The following is a 24,375-nucleotide window of genomic DNA, read 5'->3' as shown; positions in this document are numbered from 1 at the left end:
GGAATTCTTCCCTCCCCTGAATGACCTCACTAACTTTACTAAAATTAGTTGGCTTCCTCGCTGCTGCCTTCAGCCCCCTAAGTAGAGTCCGGCGATACTGGAGCAGCGCATCCCTTCCCCCTGCAGTGTTGGGGTCCCAGGCTGGGAGTTGTGAGGGAAGGATGCCTTCCATTTCTCTTCTCCCTGCGGCCGTGTCTCCCTCCTCCCCCATTACGGCTTTTGCCGCCTCTCGATTAATTCTCTCCCTTTCTTCTGATGTGAAAAGGGTCTGCAAAATCTGTTGACAATCATCCCAGGTGGGTTGATGGGTCCGAAAGATGGTCTCGAGGAGGGAGATTAAACCCTGGGGTTTTTCAGAGAAGGGTGGATTCTGATGTTTTCAATTATAAAGATCACTAGTAGAAAAAGGAACATATATCAACCAGGGTGGTGCCCGGGGCGGTGTATCAGGCCCTGGTTGCACTTCCCTGAGGGGCGAAATGGCGGCACCTTCCTGCGGAGGTAAAATGGCGGCCGTTCCCGCCGGCGCCATTCCTCCTCCTCTACCGAATTGTGCTCCCCCTTGTGTGTGCGGGGGACTGTTGGGCCCACTACTGTCCTGTCTCATCGAGTCTGGCTTCTCCCTGCGATGATATGGCGGAGGTGCATTAACTGGGTCTAAGGGCTCGTCGGGCTGCCCGGGCAGGACTGGGTAAAGTCGAGGTCTGGCCGGCGGCTGTTTTGTGGCCGGATCTTGACAAGGCCCTCGGTTCCCTCCTCGCTGGCCGCTTCCTGCAGCCGGGCAGATGGCTCTCCTCCCCCTCCGATTTCCCTGTATACATTGTCTAATATAACCTGGGCGCTCCGTGGTGATATCTACCCAGACATCAATATATACAAATTGATCAGGGTGGGGGACTCGGTAGACGGTGGCTCGAACAGCGAAGAGGACAGCAAATCAAAAGTGCCCTCGGTCGGCCAACCGACATCAAAGGTCGGCCATTCAAGTTCGCTCAGGGTCCGGAGGAACTCGGGGTCTGGCGGTGGCCCACCGTATCCCCTCGCTGGTCTCTGAAAGTCCGAGAAGTTGTTCAGCAAGCAATCTAGCGGAGAGCCAGGCACGGATTCTCGCTGACCCATTTGTGCACACCGAAAAACCTCAGGGAGCTCGGAAACGAGAATGGTAACAACAAGGGTAGACACAAAGGCAAACAACAACACATACAATACACAGTCTCTCGATGTAAAGCCTAACTCTGGTTCGCGGCACAGCGCAGAGGGAAACAAAACCTGATGTGACGGTCACACTTTCTCAGAACTGAACTGAAACCAGATCCCGAGGGCGGCGTCCCGACCCTGGGATTCCGGGGTGGACTACCCATGCTTCCGCCTACCACCTCAGGCTGCCTTCCTCCAGAGCTCAGAAACCGAAAGAGGATCTTCACATTTACTTACTCAGCTTGAGCCGTCCTACTCATCTCCGACCAGAAACTCCCCAAGGGAAATCTCGCTGGGGCCTCCAAAATGTTGCATCCGCCGTCATGAGAAACAGAGGTTCAGAGACTTTCAGAATTTTCAAGATGTTACTTTATTGGCCAAGTTTTACCTGCGCAGGGGCGAGCTCTCTGAGTGTCCCAGGAGCACTATGCTCAGGAGAGCTGCAGATGAGAGCCGCGCCCGGCGCTTACAGCTATGTCCTTATATAGGGGTATGCAAGCAAGCTTTGAACAGAAGCAGATGCGGCTGTTAGCTATTGGCTAGCTCTAAACAGCTGATTGCCATTGGCTTATTAGGGAAATTGGCGGTTAGCCCTTTTAGGAAGTAAAAATTTCCCTGTTCCTGGTCAGCTTAACTTTAGTTCCTGGTCAGCCTAACTTTATTTGGGGCTCGTTTGGGATTGTCTCTTTTCAACATCTGTTTTGGACCTCAACATGTACGACTTCCATTCAGCTATATTTCAGACAATTCTAAATGATGGTTGTTATGTAGTTTAGTTGTAATTTTAATGTCCCAATGAAATCCTTTTTTAAACTTGACATGGGTTTATATACATTTTAGCTCCTTCCATTTTCTGCATAGTGATTTTTGTTGACTAAACACAAGGAACTTGGGGAAAATGACAACTTGAATTTTGAAAATGTAATAATTATAATTAGTAAGTGAATATCAATTCTGTAAAAGTAGTAGTAAATGATGTAAACTATTACATGGTTATCTATTTTTATAACATTTTCTATAACTGTAATACAGTATTTATATAAAAACTTGCACAAAGTTGCTAGAGAGCATAAAATTTCCAAAAATGCCCTGGGTTTTTGTTATATTCAGTTTTCTAAGAATGCACTCAGATCAATCATAAAATACAGGCATTATATGATATTTCATTATTTTTGGAAAAACCATTCTAATTTTGTCTCCTCACAGTATTAACTCAGCTGTCCATTTTGTGCATGGTTTGCTGTCACAGAAATGTCAGAAACACATTAAGGCTGTATCCATGCATGGCGAGTATTTTATTTTCAAATGGCAGTGATAGCCCTTGAGCCCCCACACCCACTTCACATCATCTATCTAAACAGGCAGGGTGAGAGCTCAATGACGGCTGTTTGAAACCTTTTTTAAAAAAATTTATTTATCTTCAGAGGGGAAGGGAAGGAGAGAGGAAGAGAAATATCAATGTATGGTTGCCTCTCGTGCGTCCCCTGCTGGGAACTGGTCTGCAACCCAGGCATGTGCCCTGACTGGGAATCGAAGTGTGATGCTCTAGTTTGCAGTCCCACGCTCAGTCCACTGAGCTACACCAGCCAGAGCCCATTTGAAATCTTGAGACCTCCTCTCAATTAGGCAAGAAGCAAATATTTGGGAGGAAATTATTATATTTTAAAAACATTAAAATATTCAATTTAGATATTTTGGGCATGAGAGTGAGTAGATAGCAAAAGCATAATGTGAACCTGCTTCTTGACAAAACCTGTGTGTTGAGGCAATACTCTACGAATTTGGGTCATGTCCTCTTTTTACACATTTAAGATTAAAGTGTCCCTTCAGGACTACTAGCACTTTTTGAAGCTGCTGACTTTATCAACATTGTGGTTGTATAAGCAAGTGTGTAAAGGCTTTCCATAACTTCAGCCACTAATGTGCATTAAGTTTTTAAACATGATGAGAGCACTTTGTCTTATCAGAGTTTAGTTGTGGAATGGGCTAGACACTTAAAGATCTTATGTACTATAGCCCTTTCTTAATTATCTTGCTTTATATGCAAGGATGTTTTATAGACATAATAAAGCAGGATAAAACAAAGCTATCAGCTGTTGGCCATTCTAAAATTAATTGATTGATAACTGTAACAATTTATATTGGGATACTTTGTACACACTAAATTAGCTTTAAAATATAGAAACACCATATTTCTTTGCCATAGCTTATCCTTCCAAATAATGTATTGTTTTAAACTTGATCCATTTTTCTGATTTGTTTGACTGGTTGTCTAGCACCTGTGATTATATAAAAGAAACAAGACACGTGCCAATTATTTACTCAGGTGAGGAAATGAGAAAAGGCATCAAGTTATGATTTTCTGGTTTCTAGGGTGCATGCTGCTTCTAGACAAAATTTCAGATTCTATGTACCTAATGACTAAAACAGATAACTAAGAACAGCCCTAGGAACTTGGCAGGAGAAATGAACAGTTGGGTTGGGGTTGTCTGGAAGATTTTTGTGGAGGATTGGGACTGGGCCTGGCTTTAAAGATAGGGCAGGACTTTCATATATGGAGAGTGGGAAGGAAACCTCTGGGGGCTACTCTGTGGAGGGGCTGATGAGAGCAAAGGCATAGGAATTCTGTGAAGAAGGATTTGTGGCAGATAAGACTGGATAGTATATTGGGGCCAGGCCACTGAGGGCCTTCTGTGACAGGGTAAGACATTTCAGTTTAATCCCATACACAGAAATTTGGAAGATTCAGGAGAGCAACAAAATCAAATTAGATTCACAGACTAAACTTAAAAAGAACAAATAAAATATAGTTAGCTAAAGCCAAAAGCTTCTCAATAACTATATTATTTATAAAATTTTGTTTCTACAAAGGTAGCATGCTGTCTCCCCGTGTTCCTGTATGTATGGAAACAGGGAAGGGTTTGTTTTCTCTATTAGTTTTTCAGGAAACACTTTGTTTTCTCCACACCCTGTGGCTTAAACGTTTAGGTTGTCACAGATACCTCTATTAGAAGTATGTCCCAAAACACCAGGGGAATGGCCAAGGGAGAAAGCATGGCAGGGCTGAAAAATGGAAATCTCAGCTGAGTGTGAGAGAAAAGCTAATTTACAATTCTTCCATTTCAAAGCATCGGAAAGGCCTGAAGGTCAAGTTACCCATCACATTTCCATAGGTGAAATATGGTTTATTCCTTTAAGATATTATGTGGTGAATTATAGCAGAAGAGATGGAAGATGAAAAAATGGAACTATAATAGTTAACACTTCTATTGTATTTATTGTTATTTAGCAGAAGAAAGCAATAGCAAAGCAAACATTTACAAAAAAGTTTTTTAACTTCTGTGCTGGAAACATGGTTAAATTTCACTAAAGTTATGAAAACTGATTGGAAGTAGAAAACATTGCCCCTGAATGTTAATATTTAATCTCCTTCCCTTTCCTTTTCAGCCACTATTTTTTCATGGGCTAAGCATTCTGCCTTTTATAAAATTTCCACATCAGACGTTAACATTGTTCCCAGTTCCACGTGGATCCAGAACTATGCTGCTGATACACAAACTCTAATCCAAGAGTCATTATTTCAGTTACTATTCTTCTAGATTATTCTGTTGCGTCTTCTTATTCCAGTTCTTTTGGCAGTTGCACCTGTGATTTAGGCATTTGAATAAAAGGGAAAAATTAATCCGGGAAGTTCAAGAGCTTTAGAGCAGGAATGACAACACTTACACACCTCAAAAGATGCCTATTGGATTAGAAACTCTAGATAGAGACCCGGAAATTTATGATAAAATGACCAACAGTCACAGCTGCCACTCACTGAGCATTTGATAACAGTAACTGATCCTCAGGCTTTGAGCACCTGGTGAAGCATATCACCGAAACAAGAGGGTGAGTGCCAGAGCCACCTGTGTTCAACTCTTGGGACTAGCACCTACTAGTTGTGTGGTGTTGAGCATCAATTTTCTCAGGTGTAAAATGACAATAGTAGTATCTAATAAGGCTATTTTAAGGATTAAATAATATAAGTTAGTAATTAATGTTAACACTTACTTTTTCTGTCCCTTTAATTTTTAAAAAAAATTACAGTTAGCATTAAATGTTATTCTGCATGGGTTTCAGATGTAGAAAATAATGATTAGAAAATCATATACTCTATAGAGTGATTCTCCCCAATATTTCAAGTACCCACTTGGCCCCATACATAGTTTTTACAATATTCTTGACTATATTCCCTATGCTGTACTTTACATTCCCAGCTCTATTCTCTAACTACCCATTTGTATTTCTTAATCCCTTCACTGTTTTTGCCCAGTCCCCTAATGTCCCTCCCCACTATCAACCATCAGTCCGTTCTCCGTAACTATGTGTTTCCATTTTGTTTGTTTGTTTTGTAAGACTTATTTTTAAAACATTTTCTCATTTCATCCTACAACAGCCTTGTAAAGAGTGTCCAGGCTCAGACAGGGTAAGTCATTTGCTTACCAGTGTGCAGTATGCGTACATATGTATAGCATCGCACATACATACACTCATAGAGAATGGGACTGGTTGGGCAGGGTGGAGCGATCCATTCCAGCAGAGGGTAGTAATTCCTCACACCTGGGTGAGTTCCTGCTCTGGATCAACACCCCAGTGGGTGTCCAGGATAGGGGTGAGGAAGACCTGAAGAGACTTACATTGTGTCCACATGAGGGCTCTCTCAACCTGAAGCAGAAAGTGGGAGATGCTGAAAGAGGTACAGATAGAGGGCAGTGGAAATATTAAGGAAGAGTACTCAATCCTGATGTTCTGTATGGGTTTTTTTGTTGTTGAAAAAATCACATTTCTCTGGGTAGATTTCAACAGGTAGAGATAAAATAAAAGGTAATTTGAGTAGAGGGTGGTATGGAGGCAGGGAAAAAAGTCCTGTCAGAGAAAATAATCAAGAATGTGGATCATCATGGATGTCCTGGAGCCGTGGTGGTCCAAGTACAGTCACCAAATAAGCAGCAGCACCAAGAAACTTGTCAGAAATGCACATTCTCAGGCCCCATCCAAGACCTATTGAATCAGGACCTCTAGGGGTGGACTCAGTCATCTGCGTTTAGCCTTCCAATGATTTTGATTCACAATAAAATTTAAGAATCACTCCCACGGATGTTAGGAAAACAATATATAGGGTGGGGCCAAAGTAGGTTTACAGTTGTTCAAATGGAAAATAATACTCTAATTAATAAATAGTAACACAAGAATAAACTCTGTTTCCAGCACTAACAATTATAAACCTACTTTGGCCCTACCCTGTATCAAAAATTCTAGGTATTAGTATCTTTTTCTCTCTAAGTATTTGAGAAAGGCATTTTATGGTCTATACAATTCCTGGTGAGTATATGCTCTTTTGAGATGAATTTGAAAGGTTACATTGCTTTCTCCTATGGAGAGATTCCCTTTACAAGGAGTAGAACATTTCCAAAGAAATGGCCCAGGTTAGCCTTTGGGGCTTGTAGATTCTCCTGGGTTCTTTTGGAGGCAAGAAACAGGAGCAGGAAAATCTGGGGATTTAGACCAGAATGTACGAAAGAATGGAGATACAAGGGAAAATGGGAACCAGAAAAAATGACCAGGTCTAACAACGAAGAACTTGGTTTGGGGACAGATTTAATGAAGGGGCAAGAAAACCCTGAATGATATAAATTGTAAAAGAGATCTGGAGATTGTCCCAGATTATGTGGTAATTGAAACAAAGGAGAAGAGGAGAACATTGCAGAAAGAGAGGATCTAGAGAACCTAGTTAAAGAGAAAGAAGATCATATAAATGAGATATAGAAGAAAATGGCCAGAGATGGAGACGAAGGCTTGAGAGTCTATAATCTTACATGTTGTAATTGAAAGGACTGTTCAGGTGCCACAGACTTTTTTGGCTCAGGATAGCTGTTCATGTCATTATTAAACTGAAGTCCTTCCAAAAGAGAATTTAGCACTGTCTTTAGGCACTGGCTGGAAGCCCAAAGTGAAACTGAGTAAAGTTAAAACTTACCCTGTTTGGCACAGAAGCTGACATGTAACATAAATGCAGTTAGCTCAGTGAGAAGTATAAATACTCATCTGAGATGGTGAGCAGTGAATAAAGCACAGAATTTTTGAGTGAAAGGAAATCATACGTTTGCCTTGAGGGATAAGCCCTCACAAACCTAATGTCTTTGTTTTGAGCTGTTATCATATTGATTGAAAGTTATTCACTCATACTCATTATCTCATAAATTCAATTTGATAGTCAACACAAAGCCTTTTAAAACATAGCTAAAAAATCAAGAGCAACAAAATTTAAAGATTCTATGGGAGCAAGGATGGAAATGAGTGGAGCAGGCCAGGTGTCAGGCAGCAGAACATGTGGGGCATGAGAGACCAGAGAAGCCAGCACACAGCCCCCTAATCTGTGCTGTGAAATTGCAAACCTAGTGGGGCCAGAAATGAGGTTTCAAGTGGTGCCAGATATCTGATATTTTTAATGAGATATTTTTTTATTTTATAATAATAATATTATAATTTTATTATTTTATAATTATAATAATACCCAAGCCAAATAAAACAGGCTTTCAGACATGGCCTGTAGGCCACCAGTTTTCAATACCTGGCCTGCAGAATATATCTCTTTTAAACTAAATTAAATGGTCAGCTTCTTGGAGGATGTAACATGTGAGCCAAGCAAGTAACAGGTTTTTCTTATTTTCTGTTGGCAGCTTCATTTCAGATTATCTTGGGCCAGAAGCATGTGGTAGAGAGAGAATAAACATTCAAATGAGAAAATACAATCTTAAAATATAAATGGACTACTTAATGACATATACTCTAAAAAATACAAAAATAATATTTCTAAGTCCATGAGATGAAAATAGCCATTCTTTTTAAAGTTTTTTTTTAGGAATAACTTATTTGTAAGTACATTTTTCACATTTAATAATCTAGTTAGAAACATCAGTAATAAATATCCCACAAGATTTCAAAACTGTATTTTAATTTTAACCTCATCTTTGAACATCCAGGGGTTGGGAGGGCATCTCTGTCCTTCAATGCAAAAGAGAGAACCCCCAAACTTTTAATTTCACCTCCAAATGAGTATCATTGTGTCTCATTGACTGGCCCAAAATACCCCTTTTTACTGGGATTTTTTGACATCATCACTGGTGTCATTTATAGTACAGTACTTCACTGAGTCTAAGATGCACATTTTATGACGTTTCAACCACTCTGAAAACAGTCAGTGGTATTTACAATAGTTGGCTGCATGTGCAAATACAGATACATCAGAGCCTTTCTTCTTACTGTTTGTGCCTCCATTGAGGTCCCCTCTTGGAGGGATTAACCGTGCGCAAGTGTGTTGCTATTTAAAAACCTTTTAAAGAATGATAAAGCAAATGTAGCAAAATGTCATGGGTATGTAAGAAATTTTGTACTGTCTTTGAACTTCTGTAAGTCTAAAATGATTTCAAAATAAAGAGATTTAAGAAGTCTTTTAAAGGTTACACTATGGTTCGGCATTAAAGCAGAAATTTATTGTGTATGTAGGAAGGCACAAAAACAGAGCAGTGGGGAGCAAACTGACATTAGTGAAATGAATTTTTACCAGTGGAAAAATGCATTTTCATTTTCCTCATGGAACACTTTACAAGACCACGTAGATGACATTGTGTGACATTTTGTATCCAAGGTACATGCAGGCTAAGCCAGGCACAGAAAGCAGCCGAAATTGCCAATCCCTTAGAACACATAGAAGCCATTCTGATGCAGAGTCCAATATGCAAGACTGTCATTCAAAAATTAGTTGAGAGTGTACTTTGAAACATTCTTTTCTTTCTTAGTGGACATTATAAAACAGAACTTAAAATGGATAACACTTTAGAATTGATCAAAAAGGTAAAATGTAATATTTAGTAGGGTGGAACATTTTGCAATTATCACAGATTTATTTTAATGTCCTTTGCTTTAGGATCTGGACTTAAAACAAGTGTTCTCAGTTGAGTAAAAGGCAGAGTATTTTGACTGTGAATGTTGTAAAACCTACATTGTAAGTTCAGTGATGTGGAAACTGTACCTGTCTTATTCACTGCTGTTCTCCTGACCCCTGTGAGGGCACCTGCCATGAAAATATTTGTTGCATAATGAGAGAGTGAATGGTTGAAGCTGAACAGACTTTAGGGAAGCAGATTTGCTCAGTAGAATATTCCTGTAGAAGGCAGGGAGTTGGATCAGGTGATCATTTGAACTTTATTCTCTCCTCTACTCTGAATCTACATGCCATCTTTAGCATAGATTTTAAAAAGAGTTCTCTTCATTCTTCTCAGACTAATATTACTTTTTGGACTGTGTAGCCACCAAGGCGGCTTGGATATGCTTTACTGATGACTTGTTGCAGAAGTGACAATTTCTCTCAAAATGACCCCCTTGCCCACTCCCTACTGAGGTCTGACTGCCAGAGAGAAGAGCAGGTGTGGCAAGGGCAGGCAAAGAACTCTCACCTGACCTCATGTGACCTCTGGTGTTCTCATCCTGGCTCCTGCTCTAGTGAAAGTCAGAGTCTCTCTGAATAAAAGTCATTTTTTGTGCATTATTAGCAGATGAGAATAAGGGACCTACATATGTATGTGTATACATACATGTATATATATGTAACAGCTATCTTATTTTATAATGTATAGGTCTTTGAAGCAGAAAAAGAAGCAGCTTACATGGAAATTTGTTTAAAATATTTTGAAAAATTGTGATTCTCTATGATAAAATAATATATTAACTATTTGATCAGTGCCATCTCTTGGTAAATTCCACATTAGATTTTAAAATAACTGTTCATTAAAATGATGTCATAGCAATGATGAGAGAAATTCATTCCTATAATTTAAGATATAAGGAATAGAACAATTTCATATATCAGCAGCAGTAACAGTGAATCATAGTAAATATTAAAACTGAAATATGAAATGTTAAAGGAACTTATCTAAGAAAAAGAAGATAAAAAACATGTACAATGCGAACCAAAAAAAAAATGTACAGTAAAATGACATCAAACTCACAATTATTAATCAAACCTAAAATAAAAACAAAAACAAACTAAGCAAACAACTAGAACAGGAACAGAACCATAGAAATGGAGATCACATGGAAGGTTAGCAACAGGAGAGTGGGAGGAGGCGAGAGGGAGAAAAGGTACAGAGAATAAGCAGCATAAATGGTAGGTAGAAAACAGACAGGGGGAGGGTAAGAATAGTATGGGAAATGTAGAAGCTAAAGAACTTATATGTATGACCCATGTACATGAACTAAAATGGGGGAATGTGGGTGGGAGAGGGTGTGCAGGGTGGAGAGGAGTAAAGGGGGGAAAATGGGACAACGGAATAGCATAATCAATAAACTATATTTAAAAAGTTAAAAAAGAAAAAGATCCAGTTAGAAATGAAGTATACACTAATTGAAAGAAAGAACAATTTACAGGGAAACAACAGTAGAGTGGATGAAGCCAAGAATCAAATCAATAATTTGGAATGTAAGAAACTAAAACAACAACAATCAGAACAAAAAGAAGAAAGAATCTAAAAAAAATGAGGATAGTGTAAGCAGCCTCTGGGACAACTTCAAGCATTCCAACATTCACATCATAGTGGTGACAAAGCAAAGAGAAAAGAACAAGAAATTGGAAATCTGCCCTGGCTGGTGTAGCTCAGTGGATTGAACGTGGACTGGGAACCAAAGGCTTGCCAATTCCATCTGCATTCAGGGCACATGCCTGGGTTGCCTGCCAGGTCCCCAGTAGGGGGCATGTGAGAGGCAACCACACATTGGTGTTTCTCTCCCTCTTTCTTCTTCCCTTCCCCTCTCTATAAAATAAATAAACAAAATCTTAAAAATAAAATAAAATAAAACTGATATAATGGTAAAATATTTTAAACTCCATTAATTTGTGGTAACACCAACCTGAGGTTCACCATTTGTCTGCCTGTCTAAACAGTGAAAAGTATAAATGCAATGCCAGTCATCTCTCTTTATCTACTGAAAACGAACCAACTCGTCAAGTAGTTTGGAAGCACTCACATATCTACAAATGACTGACCTCCTTAGACCTCATTCTTATGCCTACAGCAGATTCCTCAAGACCTGATTGTCAGCTCTGGGTCTCCTGGATAAATGATTTAACTTTTTTAAGCCTTGGTTTCTTTCAATGAAATGAGAATACTAGTACCTACCTTATGGGGTTGTTAAGATGATTATATAAGTTAATTAATATAGTGAATTTGGCCTATCACAAGTACTTAGTAATTGTTAGATGTTAATATTGTTACAGAAGTTTGTAGGTGTATGTCCTTGGGGATAACCAGTAATTTAGAACTCCAGTTAGTCACAATTAGTGAGGCTGTCCTGGTAGTAAAGCGAACAGGAGTAGAGTCGACATACATTTATTGTAGCGCTCGTTCACCGTTTCTCCTTCCTTCTACTTACAGGTTTAAGATAGGCGACGTTGCTGTGACGAATGTCATTCAATAGCTGATCTCTGGGGGTGATTTCCACCAATGGAGGTGGCCTATTTCTGGGCACTGGTTTCAGTGTTTTGATCACATCTTTGAGGTTGGTTTTTTCAGGTGCTTCTCTGGCTTCTGGCATCCGAGATTTGCGCTGGGTTCTCTTCAGCTTCACTCCCCGAAAGGAGTCAGGGTCTGTCCTGCAAGGAGGGGACTGTGATGGCTTTTTTATTACTTCATTTTGTCGATTGAAAAGGAATGCTGGGGGGTTGGGAGGATGAGGAGAAGGTTGGAGGAACTCCTGCATCCTGGAATCTGGCATCGGTCCTCCTAGCATCTCCCACATCCCAGGTGGCAGCCCCAGACCATTCTCCAACATGGCTATTAACCTTCTTTGCTCTTTGAGTTGTTGCTGTTTTTGTTCTTCTTGTCTTTTCTGCCTTTGTCTATCCTGATTCCTGGTGAGCAAATTGGTCACCACCATTCTGGGACCTGGGAGCTCAAAATGGTAGCCCATCTTCAGGAGAGTGTTGTTTGCCTTCAAAAGTCTGGATATTTCCATTTCAGCATGGTGGCCCAGCATGTGCCTTTGGTTGTGAAACCGCAATTCGGTCAGTGTCTCATTAAACTGGAGACACCTCATTATGGCCACAATTCCTTTACCTGTGATGAAATTGGACTCTATGTTGAGTGTGGTAATGCTCCTGTTTTCACGCAGCATGTTAGCCAAGGCGAAGGCCACATTCTCATCTGCACCCACGTTTGCTAAACTGAAGGTTTTGATGTGTTTGTTTTTCTTCATTGCATTGACAAAGTCCAGTAACATTTCTTTGGGAATGTTTTCAATGTTGTTCAGGTTGAGTTCCTTCATGTCAGGATCATTTTGTCTAACTCGCCTCAAGCTTCCATCTAGGTCAGTTTGGTTTCCTGAAGGTCTTGCACTTACCTTCAGAAAACTGGTGTCTAGAGCTAACTTTTTAGGATCTAATTTTGATATCTTTTTCTCAATTTTCTCTTGAGAATCTGGTCTGTCCTTTTGTCCTTCAAATGCTTGGTCAACTGCCTGCTGGTGGCTCTCGCCATTTCTAATTGGCTCCTTTCCTTCGCCTATCTCTTCTCTTTTTGCTTTTTCACTACTCCCTTCACTTTCATTTTCTTCATCATCTTCATCTTCATCTTCCTCACTTTCATCTTCCTCCTCCTCATTTTCTTCATCCTCCTCATCATCTTCATCTTCATTATTATTTTCATTATCTGTTTCTTGGATATTGTTGCTTCCCTTGGATTCTCTTTTGTTTGCAATGATTTCATTATTGAGCTTTTCTTTTAAATACTGGGACACCTTTTTACTACCTCTGTCCATTTCTTCATGCTGCTCTTCAGTGTTTTCCTAAAAGAAACAGTGAAGAAATATAGAATAGAGCCATATATACTGGAGATAATAAAAAGATCTATTATTCAGAAAAATGTAAGCAAATACACTGTATGTATAGTATTCTGTTATGTATATATGTATGTACTATACACATACACACATACAACATATAAAATTTTATAAATGTATAGGCAAAAGTCTGTTGTATTGTTCATCAAATTAGTAGTTAGCTCTTAGGAAGAGAGGTAACCATTAAGATAACTGAGGAAAAGAAGCATTTGGGGGAATAGTCACTTGTTACAGTATGTAATTCTAGAGTGATTGAGCTTTTTAAACAAAGTTTAAAACACATAGTAGTTTTGTAAACAAATACAACCAAAATAAAGATAATTTTTTGGAAACACACATACATAAGTGCCCATTTTGGGGCTATGTTTACCTCATCCTATACATCAAAATGAAACATAGTACCTTTTGTGTTCGGACTCAGTATTGTTTTTTGAAATGCTGTTCAATTCCAGAAGCAGCTAATAATGATTTGTTTTGAAAACCTAATCGAGTTGTCTTCCAATACAGTGAAGTCTGTTTTGTTTACAGCTGAAGTCACTTTTGTATTCACTAGCCGAGTTACACAATGATTTCCTTATTGCCAGAACCAAAATTTACATTCCTCATCTGCTAGCTAATCTAGTACACTGTATGTATCAAGTTTCCCTAAGAACATAAAATATGGTGGGGAAAATGAGAGCAGTGTGATATTTTGGAATATACCAAAAGCCTTGATTTCGATTTTATCTGCTCAGCTCTGTAAAAACTGCCCTGGCTACTACAAGGACAGGTTCACTAGTTCAGTTCCTTTTTGAAGGATGGTGTGTAGGAGGCAGAGCCAGCTACAGAGGGAGACAGGATTATGCAGAGATTTAGATACAATTGCTTAGTTTGGGAAGAAAAATGGCAGTCTATATCAATAATGTTTATTAGATTGTTGCCCATCAATTTGTGCACTTTCCTATACAATATGCTTACTTCAGAGGTGGCATTTTGAAAGGTGGTTAGCAGTTGAAGTCACAGATTCATCCAAACAAGAACTTGATCTTACTGCACATAACAAATTATAAATTGGGATTGACAGTTGACAATACCTTAGCAATTGTCATCTTCCCCAATAGGGGGAGCCAGCCATCAAGCTGTTTAAATTCTACCAAGAGAAGAAAAAGTGTGAAAAGTACCCAATCAATTTTTTTTTTCTGAAGTTGTTCATGTAGGATTGGCTTTTACACCAATTGTAAAATGTGTAAAAGTTGTACCTCAAACTCCAACCTCATCAAGCCAGCAATTTATTTTCTTGATTTCACTACGTGTTTATACTCTCCTGCCCATGAAACTAGTTTACAACTTTTCTAATTGCAGCCAGTGTGACAGTAATGTGACAAGATCTATCTATATCAGCAGGCACAACTAAGAGAGACTCTACCTGGGATCTCTGTCTTTTGTCCTAGTATTATCATATTAGAAAACCTGCTAATACATAATAAATTAATAGATTTAATATCAATTCTACTTTTCATGTAAGAACATTTAAGAAAGAACTATCTTTAAAACAGCTTAATAGCTATTAACTTCCAAATTAATCACTGATATCCAGTGCACTATGGGAATATTGGATATTTTCAGTTATTTGACTTGATTAATTATACGGTATGTGGATGGACTCTAGAGGGACTGTGATATCTCGAAATTGTATGTGAAATATAGCATATGTGTGTATGTGCCAAAAACGAAGGGTACAGAACTTTCATTAGCTTCTTAAAGGGGTCTGTGAGCCAACAAAAAGTAAGGACAACTCCTTCTGTGTTATGAGTTAATTCATTAAATTTCATGACTACAGACTACAGACTGTTCTACACAGCAAACCAAACAACAACTTTTAAAAAAACAGAGGCATTTACACAAAATGATCAACTTTTCCCTCACAGCTATATCATATAGGTGTCTCAGAAATTTCCAATATTAAACATTATGATTTCATCTTTATGTGGCAACAGAACAATTCAGAACATGAAATCCTGAGAAATGGCAGTTGCCACATGGACACCTGCCAGCCCAGGCACCCTTTCTCTTGTACACAAATCCCTGGTTACCTGGGATGGCACAAAGGTGACGGGAATGCGCTCATCTTCCAGCATGCGTCTGGATGCCTTTTGCCAGTACATATAATCAACAAGAGACTTATGGTCAAAGTTTCCTGTTGGTGGCTTGTCAGTTTGGTCTTTCTGAATCATTCCCACGGGAAGCCTGGGGTCAGGAGCCATGACTTCCATTTCCGACTGCAGCTCTAACAGCTCTTCCGGGGACAGGTTGGCCAAGATTTTATCTTCATCAATCTCTTCATTGAATTGTTCTTCTTGATCTGAATTCCTGCTGTGCTTGGACATGATTTTTTTTCTGTATTTTTTCTATTTTACTAGAAAAAGAGAAATAATTAAAGATGCTTTTTAAAAACCTCTCAGAAAGTTTCCCCAGTTAACAAGTATCCCAGGTCAACATCTCTTTGAGAGATTTTCCCCCCAAGAACCCCAGTGGTGCTTGCTGAGCAGCTAGGAGTGACTGAGGCTGAGCTTATTCTGTGTCTATATTAAGCAGGGCTTGGCTGGAGATGGTCAGTTTATGGAGCTACTGTGCTTCTCTCTTTTCAGCGACTTGAGTCAGCTGTGCAAATCCATCTGACATTTCAGTGCAGCTGCTAAGGTTTGCCAGTGAGAAACAGGTCTACAGAATTGCTGCAAGAATAAAGAGTTTCTTTCTTATGTACTCTCACACTGTCATACATGAGTTCACACCCCCCATACACACACCCCACTACACAGGAAGACCATTTGTTTTTTTTATTTAAATGATTAAATCAACTTACAATATTTCAGAAGGAAAATCCAACCAGTGGCTTGGGTTCTACTGATGTGAAAAGTTCATGTGAAGGAATATGTCTCTTCATTACAATGTGGCTCTGGCAGCAAATAACCGGCACACAACAGAGCCGAGGTCTGGCTGGTACCCATCTGCTGTGTAAGCTGAGCCTTTGCAAGTCGTCCTTATTTGCATCTAGATCCTGTGATCTAACAGACGGGGACAGCCAGCACTTGAATTTCCACTATGAGTGGGCAGTTTAATATTTTAAATAATTTGTTTATCTTAAGTATTCATTAAGCCAGGATAAATGTAAAAGGATCTAAATTGCAGTATAAAACACACACACACACACACACACACACACACACACCAAAAACCAAACAAACATTAACGTGCCAAAAGAGAACATGAGAAGATATTTTCATAGCTTCGGAATATGGCAATAATTTTCAAATGGCAATATTTATCCAAATGACATATGTAAATTTCTTCTGAACTAGCCATTCTACTTGAAGAATTTTTTATCTGAGTCTTTTTAGCATTAAAGAAAGGTTTTAGAAATTTTTATTTACATTTTTATACTGCAGATATATCCCCCACATGGGGGAAATGATAGATATACAAGGTTATTTAACATAGCAAAGTGAAAAACAGTGTGTATTGTATGCTATTATTTATGTGATAAAAGGTAAAAAGAATATGTGTATATAAATAGATTGTATCAACGTAATGTAGCCTTTGAAAGATACACAAGAAACCAATAACTTTGGATAATTTTGAGGGAATGGGTTGTCTGAAAAGCCCGGGAAAAAGACTTTGTTACTGTACATGTTTGTAATTGTCAAAAGTTGAATGTTAGGAATATACTATTTATTAAAAATATATATTTCTTATACAAAATTACGATAACACAGAAAAGCACAAAGAAAATAAAGAAGTTCCCTTTATCTCACTACTAAGACCTTATTACTATTAATATTTTGGTTTATCATTGCAGTCCTTTCAGCTAGGCATATAAACTTAATATCTTTTGTAATTTTTTCGTTTTCTTAGAAAATCCATTTTTATAGGCTATTGTGTATTTTACATATATTTTACTGCTACAATATTATTGTAACCCACCATGTATATGTATACATATATAAAAAATTATTGGTAAAGTATGTACATTTTATTATTCCAATATCATACATAATTTATAAATATTTATAGCATATATTTGATATATAACCAAATAGTATATTTTAAATATTATAGTAGTAATAAATATTTAGAAATAAATTTATAATTTTGGCATATGTTTTATACAAATACACATATATAACAAAATGTGAAAAAAATTAAATGAGTAAAGTTTTAAATTGATGTTCTAATATTTTCTTCTTACCCCAGTGGTTTATGTTGAACTCCCAAAGGTTGAGAGGCTTTTTGTTTGTATAGATAAATGATTCCCCAGAAAGTTATTACCAATTTACCTGAATAATCATTTATAAAGTAAAGAGCAGAGGTACACAGTGGCAACTTACAGTCTTTAACAGCTCTCAGATCTTCCAAATAAAAACTTGGCCTTGGCTGGCAGGGAGGTTTGTAAACTACTTTTCTAACCACTGATTTGCAGGCTATTATATCATAGATTTAGTTTGCAGGCCAGTAGTCAAAAAAGACTTGACGAAAAAGTTTTGTGTTCAAGGAAGACTGGGAAATATTATATTCCATGTTTGTCTTTTAGAGATTTATAAAGTTTATGACCTTTTAGGTACTCTGAGAAATCCTAAAGGAAAGAAACCCATTTGTTTAGCCCAATATTCTCCAACCTTATTTAGTTAATTCACATTTTTTTCTTTTAAAAATCCCTTAATAATATCCTGTGCAATTAACTTTACAAAATTCATACTTTGGGAAATACTGATCTAAATATAAAAAAGGAAGACTGGGATCAGTCTGTAGGATTCAAGTCCCAGCTTTACTCCGGAGTAGTATTTGGCAACTTATTCCTGTTCTCTTCCTCATATGAAAGGGGTCTGAGAATCAGATTTACTATATGTAACTATTGAGAGAACTGCATGAGTTTCTATAGAGATATACATGTAAATTAAATGGGATGCTGCATGATACAGAGTAAGCTCTCAATAAATGTTAAATATTATTGTACTTCATGGACAACCACAGAAATATCTGAAGAAAAACGAAGGCAATTTTAATGCATTTTATAAACCACTTCCACAACAGAAACCATTATATTAAAGACAATAAACAAAAGGGCTTTTAAAAAATTTTGTCGCTTTTACAGAAAGCAATTCTGAGACTTTCAGATGAAACTGTTTATAAAGACAATAGAAAATCACCATTTGCTCATAGATATGAAATTCTTCAAGAAAATGATCTGCATTATTGCTAGTGAGCTTTCAGATTCAAATTCTATTAGAGGAATTCTACTTATTTTTTTTGTCTTTTTTATTGAATTTATTTATTTATATATTTTTGATTATGCCATTACAGTTGTTCTATTTCCCCCCTTCATTCTCCTCCATCCTGCACACCCCTTCCCCTACCATTGCCCCCTTTAGTTTATGACCACGTGTCTCAAGTTCTTTAGATTCTATATTTCCCCTACTATTCTTAGCCTCCCCCCATCTGTTTTCTATCTACTGTCTATGCTACTTATTTTCTGTACCTTCTCCCTCCTTCTCCTTCTCCCACTCCCCTGTTGCTAACCCTCCATGAGATCTTCATTTCTATGGTTCACTCCTGATCTAGCTGTCCTCTTAATTTGCTTTTGTTTTAGGTGTGGTTCTTAATAACTGTGAGTTTGCTGTCTTTTCACTGTTCATCTTTTTTATCTTCTTTTTCTTAGGTAAGTCCCTTTAACATTTCATATAATAAGGGCTTGGGATGATGAACTCCTTGAATTTGATCTTATCTGAGGAACACTTTAACTCTCCTTCCATTCTAAATGAAAGCTTTGCTGGATAGAGCAATCTTGGATGTAGGTCCTTGCCTTTCATGAGCTGGCATACTTCTTTCCAGCCCCTTCTTGCCTGTAAGGTCTCTTTTGAGAAATCCGCTGACAGTCTGATGGGAACTCCTTTGTAGGTGACTGTCCCCTTATCTCTTGCTGCTTCTAGGATTCTCTGCTTCATTTTAATCTTGGCTAATATAATGATGATGTGCCTTGGTATGTTCCTTCTTGGGTCCAACTTCTTTGGGACTCTCTGGGCTTCCTGGATTTCCTGGAAGTCTATTTCCTTTGCCAGATTGGGAACATTCCCCTTTATTATTTGTTCAAATAAGGTTTCCACTCATGACTGTTTCTCTTCCCCTTCTGGTACTCCTATAATTCAGATGTTGGAGCGTTTAAAGATGTCCTGGAGGTTCCTAAGCTTCTCCTCATTTTTTTGAATTCTTGTTTCTTCATATTATTCTGTTTGGTCATTTTTTCCTTCTTTCTGGTCTGCTTCCTTGATTTGAGTCCCAGTTTCCTTTCCATTACAATTGGTTTCCTGTGCATTTCCATTCATTTCAGTTAGTTTAGCCTTCATACATTCTTTTAATTTGTGACTAAAATCAACCAGTTCTGTGAGCATCCTGATCACCAGTGTTTTGAACTGTGCATCTGAAAGTTTGGCTATTTCTTCATCGCTTAGATTTATTAGCTCTGGGGCTCTGAGTTGTTCTTGAGCCATGTTTAGATCTGTTAGTGCCTATTACATGTGAGGGGCGGAGCCTTAGTTGTTCACCAGGGAGGGGCCACCCAGGTGGCTGGTTTGTGATGCTGTATGTGGGGGAGGGGTCAGAGAGGGAGCAATGGCGGTCCTCACCACTCTCCCCCTTCTGTTTATCTGAGCACAAATGTGAGAGCCCGCCACCCTGTGCTGGCGGTCTGTCTCAATGCACGTCTCTTCACTGGTTATCTGCGCCCAAATCTGCGACCTCAGACAGCCAGCTGCACAGCCTTCCTAGCTACCCCACACCTGGGATCCACTCCCTTGGCTGCTTGAGCGCCGCCCACCTGGGTTGGGGGATCATTTTTTGCCCCACCCGCTCTGCTGCTGGCTTCACCCCTCTCACTGGTTTAGCTGAGCAGTTTGATATTTTCAGACTCTGTATTTTTCAATTTTCTGTGGTTTGGTTGCGTTTATTATTGTTAAAACTTTATTGTTTTTAGATTTGGTTGTGTGAGGAAGCAATGTGTTTCTACCTATGCCTCCATCTTGGCTGAAGTCTGGAATTCTACTTCTTTTAATGTGACCAAATGTTTTGCATGATGAAGCAGATTTGGGAATACCTGTAAGAGACACTCCTTTGGCAAATGTCCATCCTCTAAATCATTGTGCAGAGTGGGCACATCTCTCCCAGCTGCCCCACTGTGCATTTAATCCACATTCCAACAAAGAGGGTTTGTGTGTAATTAGCCTTATTTGACCCACAGATGATTTAGTGGTGCTTTCTATTAATGATTTTCTGTGGCTGTCACCTCAGCAGCTTCTTACGTCAGAAGGGTGCTACGATACCACAATCATATATTTTTATCAATAATATCTCTATTGATATAGATACATATCTCTATCAACATAAAATAGATATTGATAGAGACATACAGTATTTATATCAATATGAAACAGATCCTGTTTTCTTCTTTAAACATTTCCAAGTTTTTAAAATATTTTGCCAGTATATATAATTTTATAATCAGAAAAACCTGAAACCATGTTCTTAGTGTGTATGCACATATAGGTAATATCCTTGTGGGTATTATTATTTGGAGACTAGCATGTCCCTCTGTTTTACTACCTTTAAGTAAAAATATAAGAATTAAGACAATATATGTTTTAAGGAGAAAAAACAAGTAAATGTGTCAGGGAAAATTATGTGGGAAAAAAATCATAACCAGTGAAATCAGTATTTTGAATATTTGTTCCCCGCAGATTTATAGATTTTGATAGACTTTAAATATTTATGGTGTTCAGAGTAATCAAGTATAACTTCCATTTGAGAAGTAATTATATGTTGTATATCTGAAATTAATAGAATACTGTATATCAACTGTAATTGAAAAAATTTATTTTTATCTTTTATTTTTTATTTTAATTGTTGTTCAAGTGCAGTTTTCTGTCTTTTACTCCCATCCCAGGCCTCCCACCAAGCCCTTCCCCATCTCTCCCATTTCTACCCCCCATAGTTTTTGTCCATGTGTCTTTTATACTTGTTCCTGTAAACCCTTCCCCTTTTCCCCTGAAATTAGCCTCCCCTCTCCTCTCTGGACACTGTAAGCCTGTTCGCTATTTCAGTGTCTTTGGTTATATTTTGCTTGTTTGATTGTTTTGTTGTTTAGCTTCCTGTTGAAGGTGAGATCATGTGGTATTTGTCTTTCACCACCTGGCTTATTTGACTTAGCATAATGCTTTCTAGTTCCATCCATGCTGTTACAAAGGGTAGGAGCTCCTTCTTTCTTTCTGCTGCATAGAATTCCATTAGCAAATGTACTATAGTTTTTGGATTCATTCATTTACTGATGGGCACCTAGGTTGCTTCCAGCATTTGGCTATTGTAAATTGTGCTGCTATGAACATTGGGGTGTGTAGGTTCTTTTGGATTGGTGTTGAAAAAGTTATATATCATTAAATAGAAAAATGTAAAAAGTAAATACAAATCTTGGAAATAAATAATATAATTAATGGAAATAAACTATGTGTGAATGGGATGAACTCTAGCTGGATAAAGAGTAGACTTTTACACTGGAACATAACACGGAGGTGTCCAGAATGCGATGGGGAGCCAAAAGGCTGAAGGAGCATTTGAGGTACAGAGAATTATTGTAAGGCTCTCACATTTGTTGAATAGAAATTCCAGAATAAGAGAGTGGAGAGAATGGTGAAGGAGCAATATTTGAAGAGAAATTATTATTAATTTTCCAGAATTGAAGGAAGATGTAGGGCCTCAGAATGAAAGTATTCTCTGAATACTGAGCAAAGTAAGTTTAACAACATTTAAAATCATTTGTAATTTGAAAACATCTGGACCTGGCCATACTTAGACAACCTGTAGTAAAACTGTAGGACTTCAAGAAACTATCAGAGAGAGAAAAGACATTATCGAGAGAATAACAAGAAATCAGAGTGACAGTAGATATCTTATCAATAGTAGTAGATACAAAAAGTCAACAAAGTAATATAAAAACATTCATGGGCAAGAGAAGCACCAAATTCAGAATAGTAACTCTCTCTGGGCAGAGACACAGGGGAGCAAAAGGAAAAGCTAACCTAGGACCTCAAATGTAACTATGATATTTGATTCCTTCAGAAGATATTTAAAGCACTGTTTGGTGGGAATGTAAAATGGTACAAGCCACTATGGAAAAAAGGCTGTCAGTTTCTTAAAATACTAAAAATTAAATTACCATATGGTCTGGCAATCCCACTTCTGGATTTATGTCCAAACTTATTGAAAGTAGGATCTTGAAGAGATATTTGTATAACCATGTTCATGGCAGCATTATTCACAATAGCCAAAAGGTGGAAGCAACTCAGATATTCATCATCAAATAAATAGTTAAGCACAGTGTGATATATATACTGAATAGAATAGTATTCAGCTTTTTAATAAAAGAAAATCCTGTCATGTGCTACAACATGAATAAAACTTGACAATATTATGAGAAGTGGAATAAACCAATCACAAAAGACACTATAGGTTTCCTCTACAATAGTCAGATTCAGACTAAGAAGGTAGAATGGTGGTCTCCAGGGGGTGACGGGGGGGAGGGGAGAAACAGGAAGTTGTTTGGTGAGTACATAGTTCTAGTTTTTGCAGGATGAAAAAGTTCTGGAGAGCCATTGGGTGACAATGTGATTATGCTTAATATTACTGAACTGTACACTTTAAAATGGTTAGGATGATCAATTTTATGTTATATGCTTTTTACCACAATTTTAAAAATACTTGAAAAATGTTGAACAGAAAATATTAGAAGCAAACAATTAGAGGATAAAGATGTTCCCACTACTATTTGTTATATGAGAGTCTATTATTTCTGAATTATCTCACAAAATAAAAAGCTACTTTTTAAAAAGTTGATGATTAAGTCCCTCCACAGAAGAATGGGTAACAGAATTGTGGCTTAGCCAATCAAGGGAGGCTACTCGACAATAAAAATGAACTACTGGTAGACACAGCAAAATGACTGCATTTCAAGAACATTAGGTTCATTGAAAGAAGCCAGACACAAAAGGATAGTGCAGTAAGGTTCTATTTAAATGAAGATGAAGAACAAGCAAAGAAAAACCATGGTGATAGAGATCAAAAGAGCACTTGCTTCTAGAGGGTGGGGATTGACTGGAAAGTTGGAACTGGGAAACTTTCTGGGGTGACCTCTGTATCTTGATTGGAGTATTGATTACATAGGTGAATACATTGGTTACAAGTCATGTATTTCTACACCAAAGATGTAGGCAATTCCCACAATGCACATTTCACCTCAATATGTAAGTAAAGTTTTAAGCAAAATGTGTAGCTAGAAAAGAATATAGAGCTGCTCCGAGTGCAAAAAAAAACCCCCCCTGAATGTTGGAGGCAACCACACCTAACAATACAGGCAAAGGGCACTTCAGTTAATTGAAATGCAAGGAGAAATTTAGATATCACAGTTCTGTTACTCAAGAAGCACTAGGACACTGGAGAAAAGGCCAGAGCTTCAAGAAACTTTAGAAGCATAACCTGAAACCGTGTTCAGTGTCTCAAGAATTTTATCAAATCTTACTAAGGTACAAGCAAGCCTCCTCTCTGGTGCCTTTCCAAAGAAAAGGCTGAAAAATATGGGCATTAAAAATAAGTTAGTTCTTTTCTCTTTTTAAAAATAATTTCATTTTAATTATGTAAACTATACATGTTTATTATAGAAAATAGAAACTATAGATAAACAGAAATAAAAAATTGAAATCATCACATAACCCACTCTTAACATGTGTTTGTTTAATGAAAAAGTTACACAAACTTTTTCTTTTAAGATTATTCCTATCTTTTCTATTACATCAGTGAGATTCTCACTTTGCAGAAACCTGTGGCTGCTTTTCCTGGGGAGGATCCAACAGTTTTATTATGTAATTAATTATATTTGACTCTAGACTCATAGTATGATCTTAAAATTCTTTCCTCAGTTTCTCTTTTTCTAAAGATGAGAGCAATTAATTTTGTCTTTCAAATGTTAGCATTTATGACTTGGAATATGTTCTGAAATTTCAAGATAGAATTATTTCTCCAGGAATGATTTCTTCCTACTAATACAAGGCCATCACCTATACTTGTGTAGGAAACATGACTACAAATGGCTGAAAAACATGGGAACTATGTATTTTATTTATTTATTTATTTATTTATTTATTTATTTATTTATTTATTTATTTATTTAGGTAC

The 24,375-nt window shown here is 37.8% G+C and overlaps 1 protein-coding gene across 2 annotated transcripts; it reads right to left on the bottom strand.

The window, feature by feature from the left end:
• Nucleotides 1-4,228: 4,228 nt before the first annotated feature.
• LMOD3 (leiomodin 3) lies at nt 4,229-15,994 on the bottom strand. Of its 2 annotated transcripts, XM_037130760.2 has the most exons (4): nt 15,971-15,994; nt 15,201-15,523; nt 11,665-13,074; nt 4,229-4,842 (listed from the first exon to the last, which is right to left on the bottom strand). In XM_037130760.2, the coding sequence occupies exons 2-4, from the start codon at nt 15,492-15,494 to the stop codon at nt 4,816-4,818; spliced, it is 1,731 nt and encodes a 576-aa protein (XP_036986655.2). In that variant the 5' UTR covers nt 15,495-15,523; nt 15,971-15,994; the 3' UTR covers nt 4,229-4,815. The 2 variants fall into 2 exon arrangements, with proteins under 2 accessions (XP_036986655.2, XP_053522471.1); XM_053666496.1 differs by lacking the exon at nt 15,971-15,994 and having other exon boundaries at nt 15,201-15,641.
• Between the last annotated feature and the right edge of the window lie 8,381 nt (nt 15,995-24,375).

The sequence above is a fragment of the Artibeus jamaicensis genome, unplaced genomic scaffold (assembly GCF_021234435.1).
Source record: "Artibeus jamaicensis isolate MK-2021 breed Jamaican fruit bat unplaced genomic scaffold, CSHL_Jam_final contig_1157, whole genome shotgun sequence".
Classification (NCBI taxonomy): Eukaryota; Metazoa; Chordata; class Mammalia; order Chiroptera; family Phyllostomidae; genus Artibeus; species Artibeus jamaicensis.
This window is presented reverse-complemented; position numbering and strand designations above follow the sequence as displayed.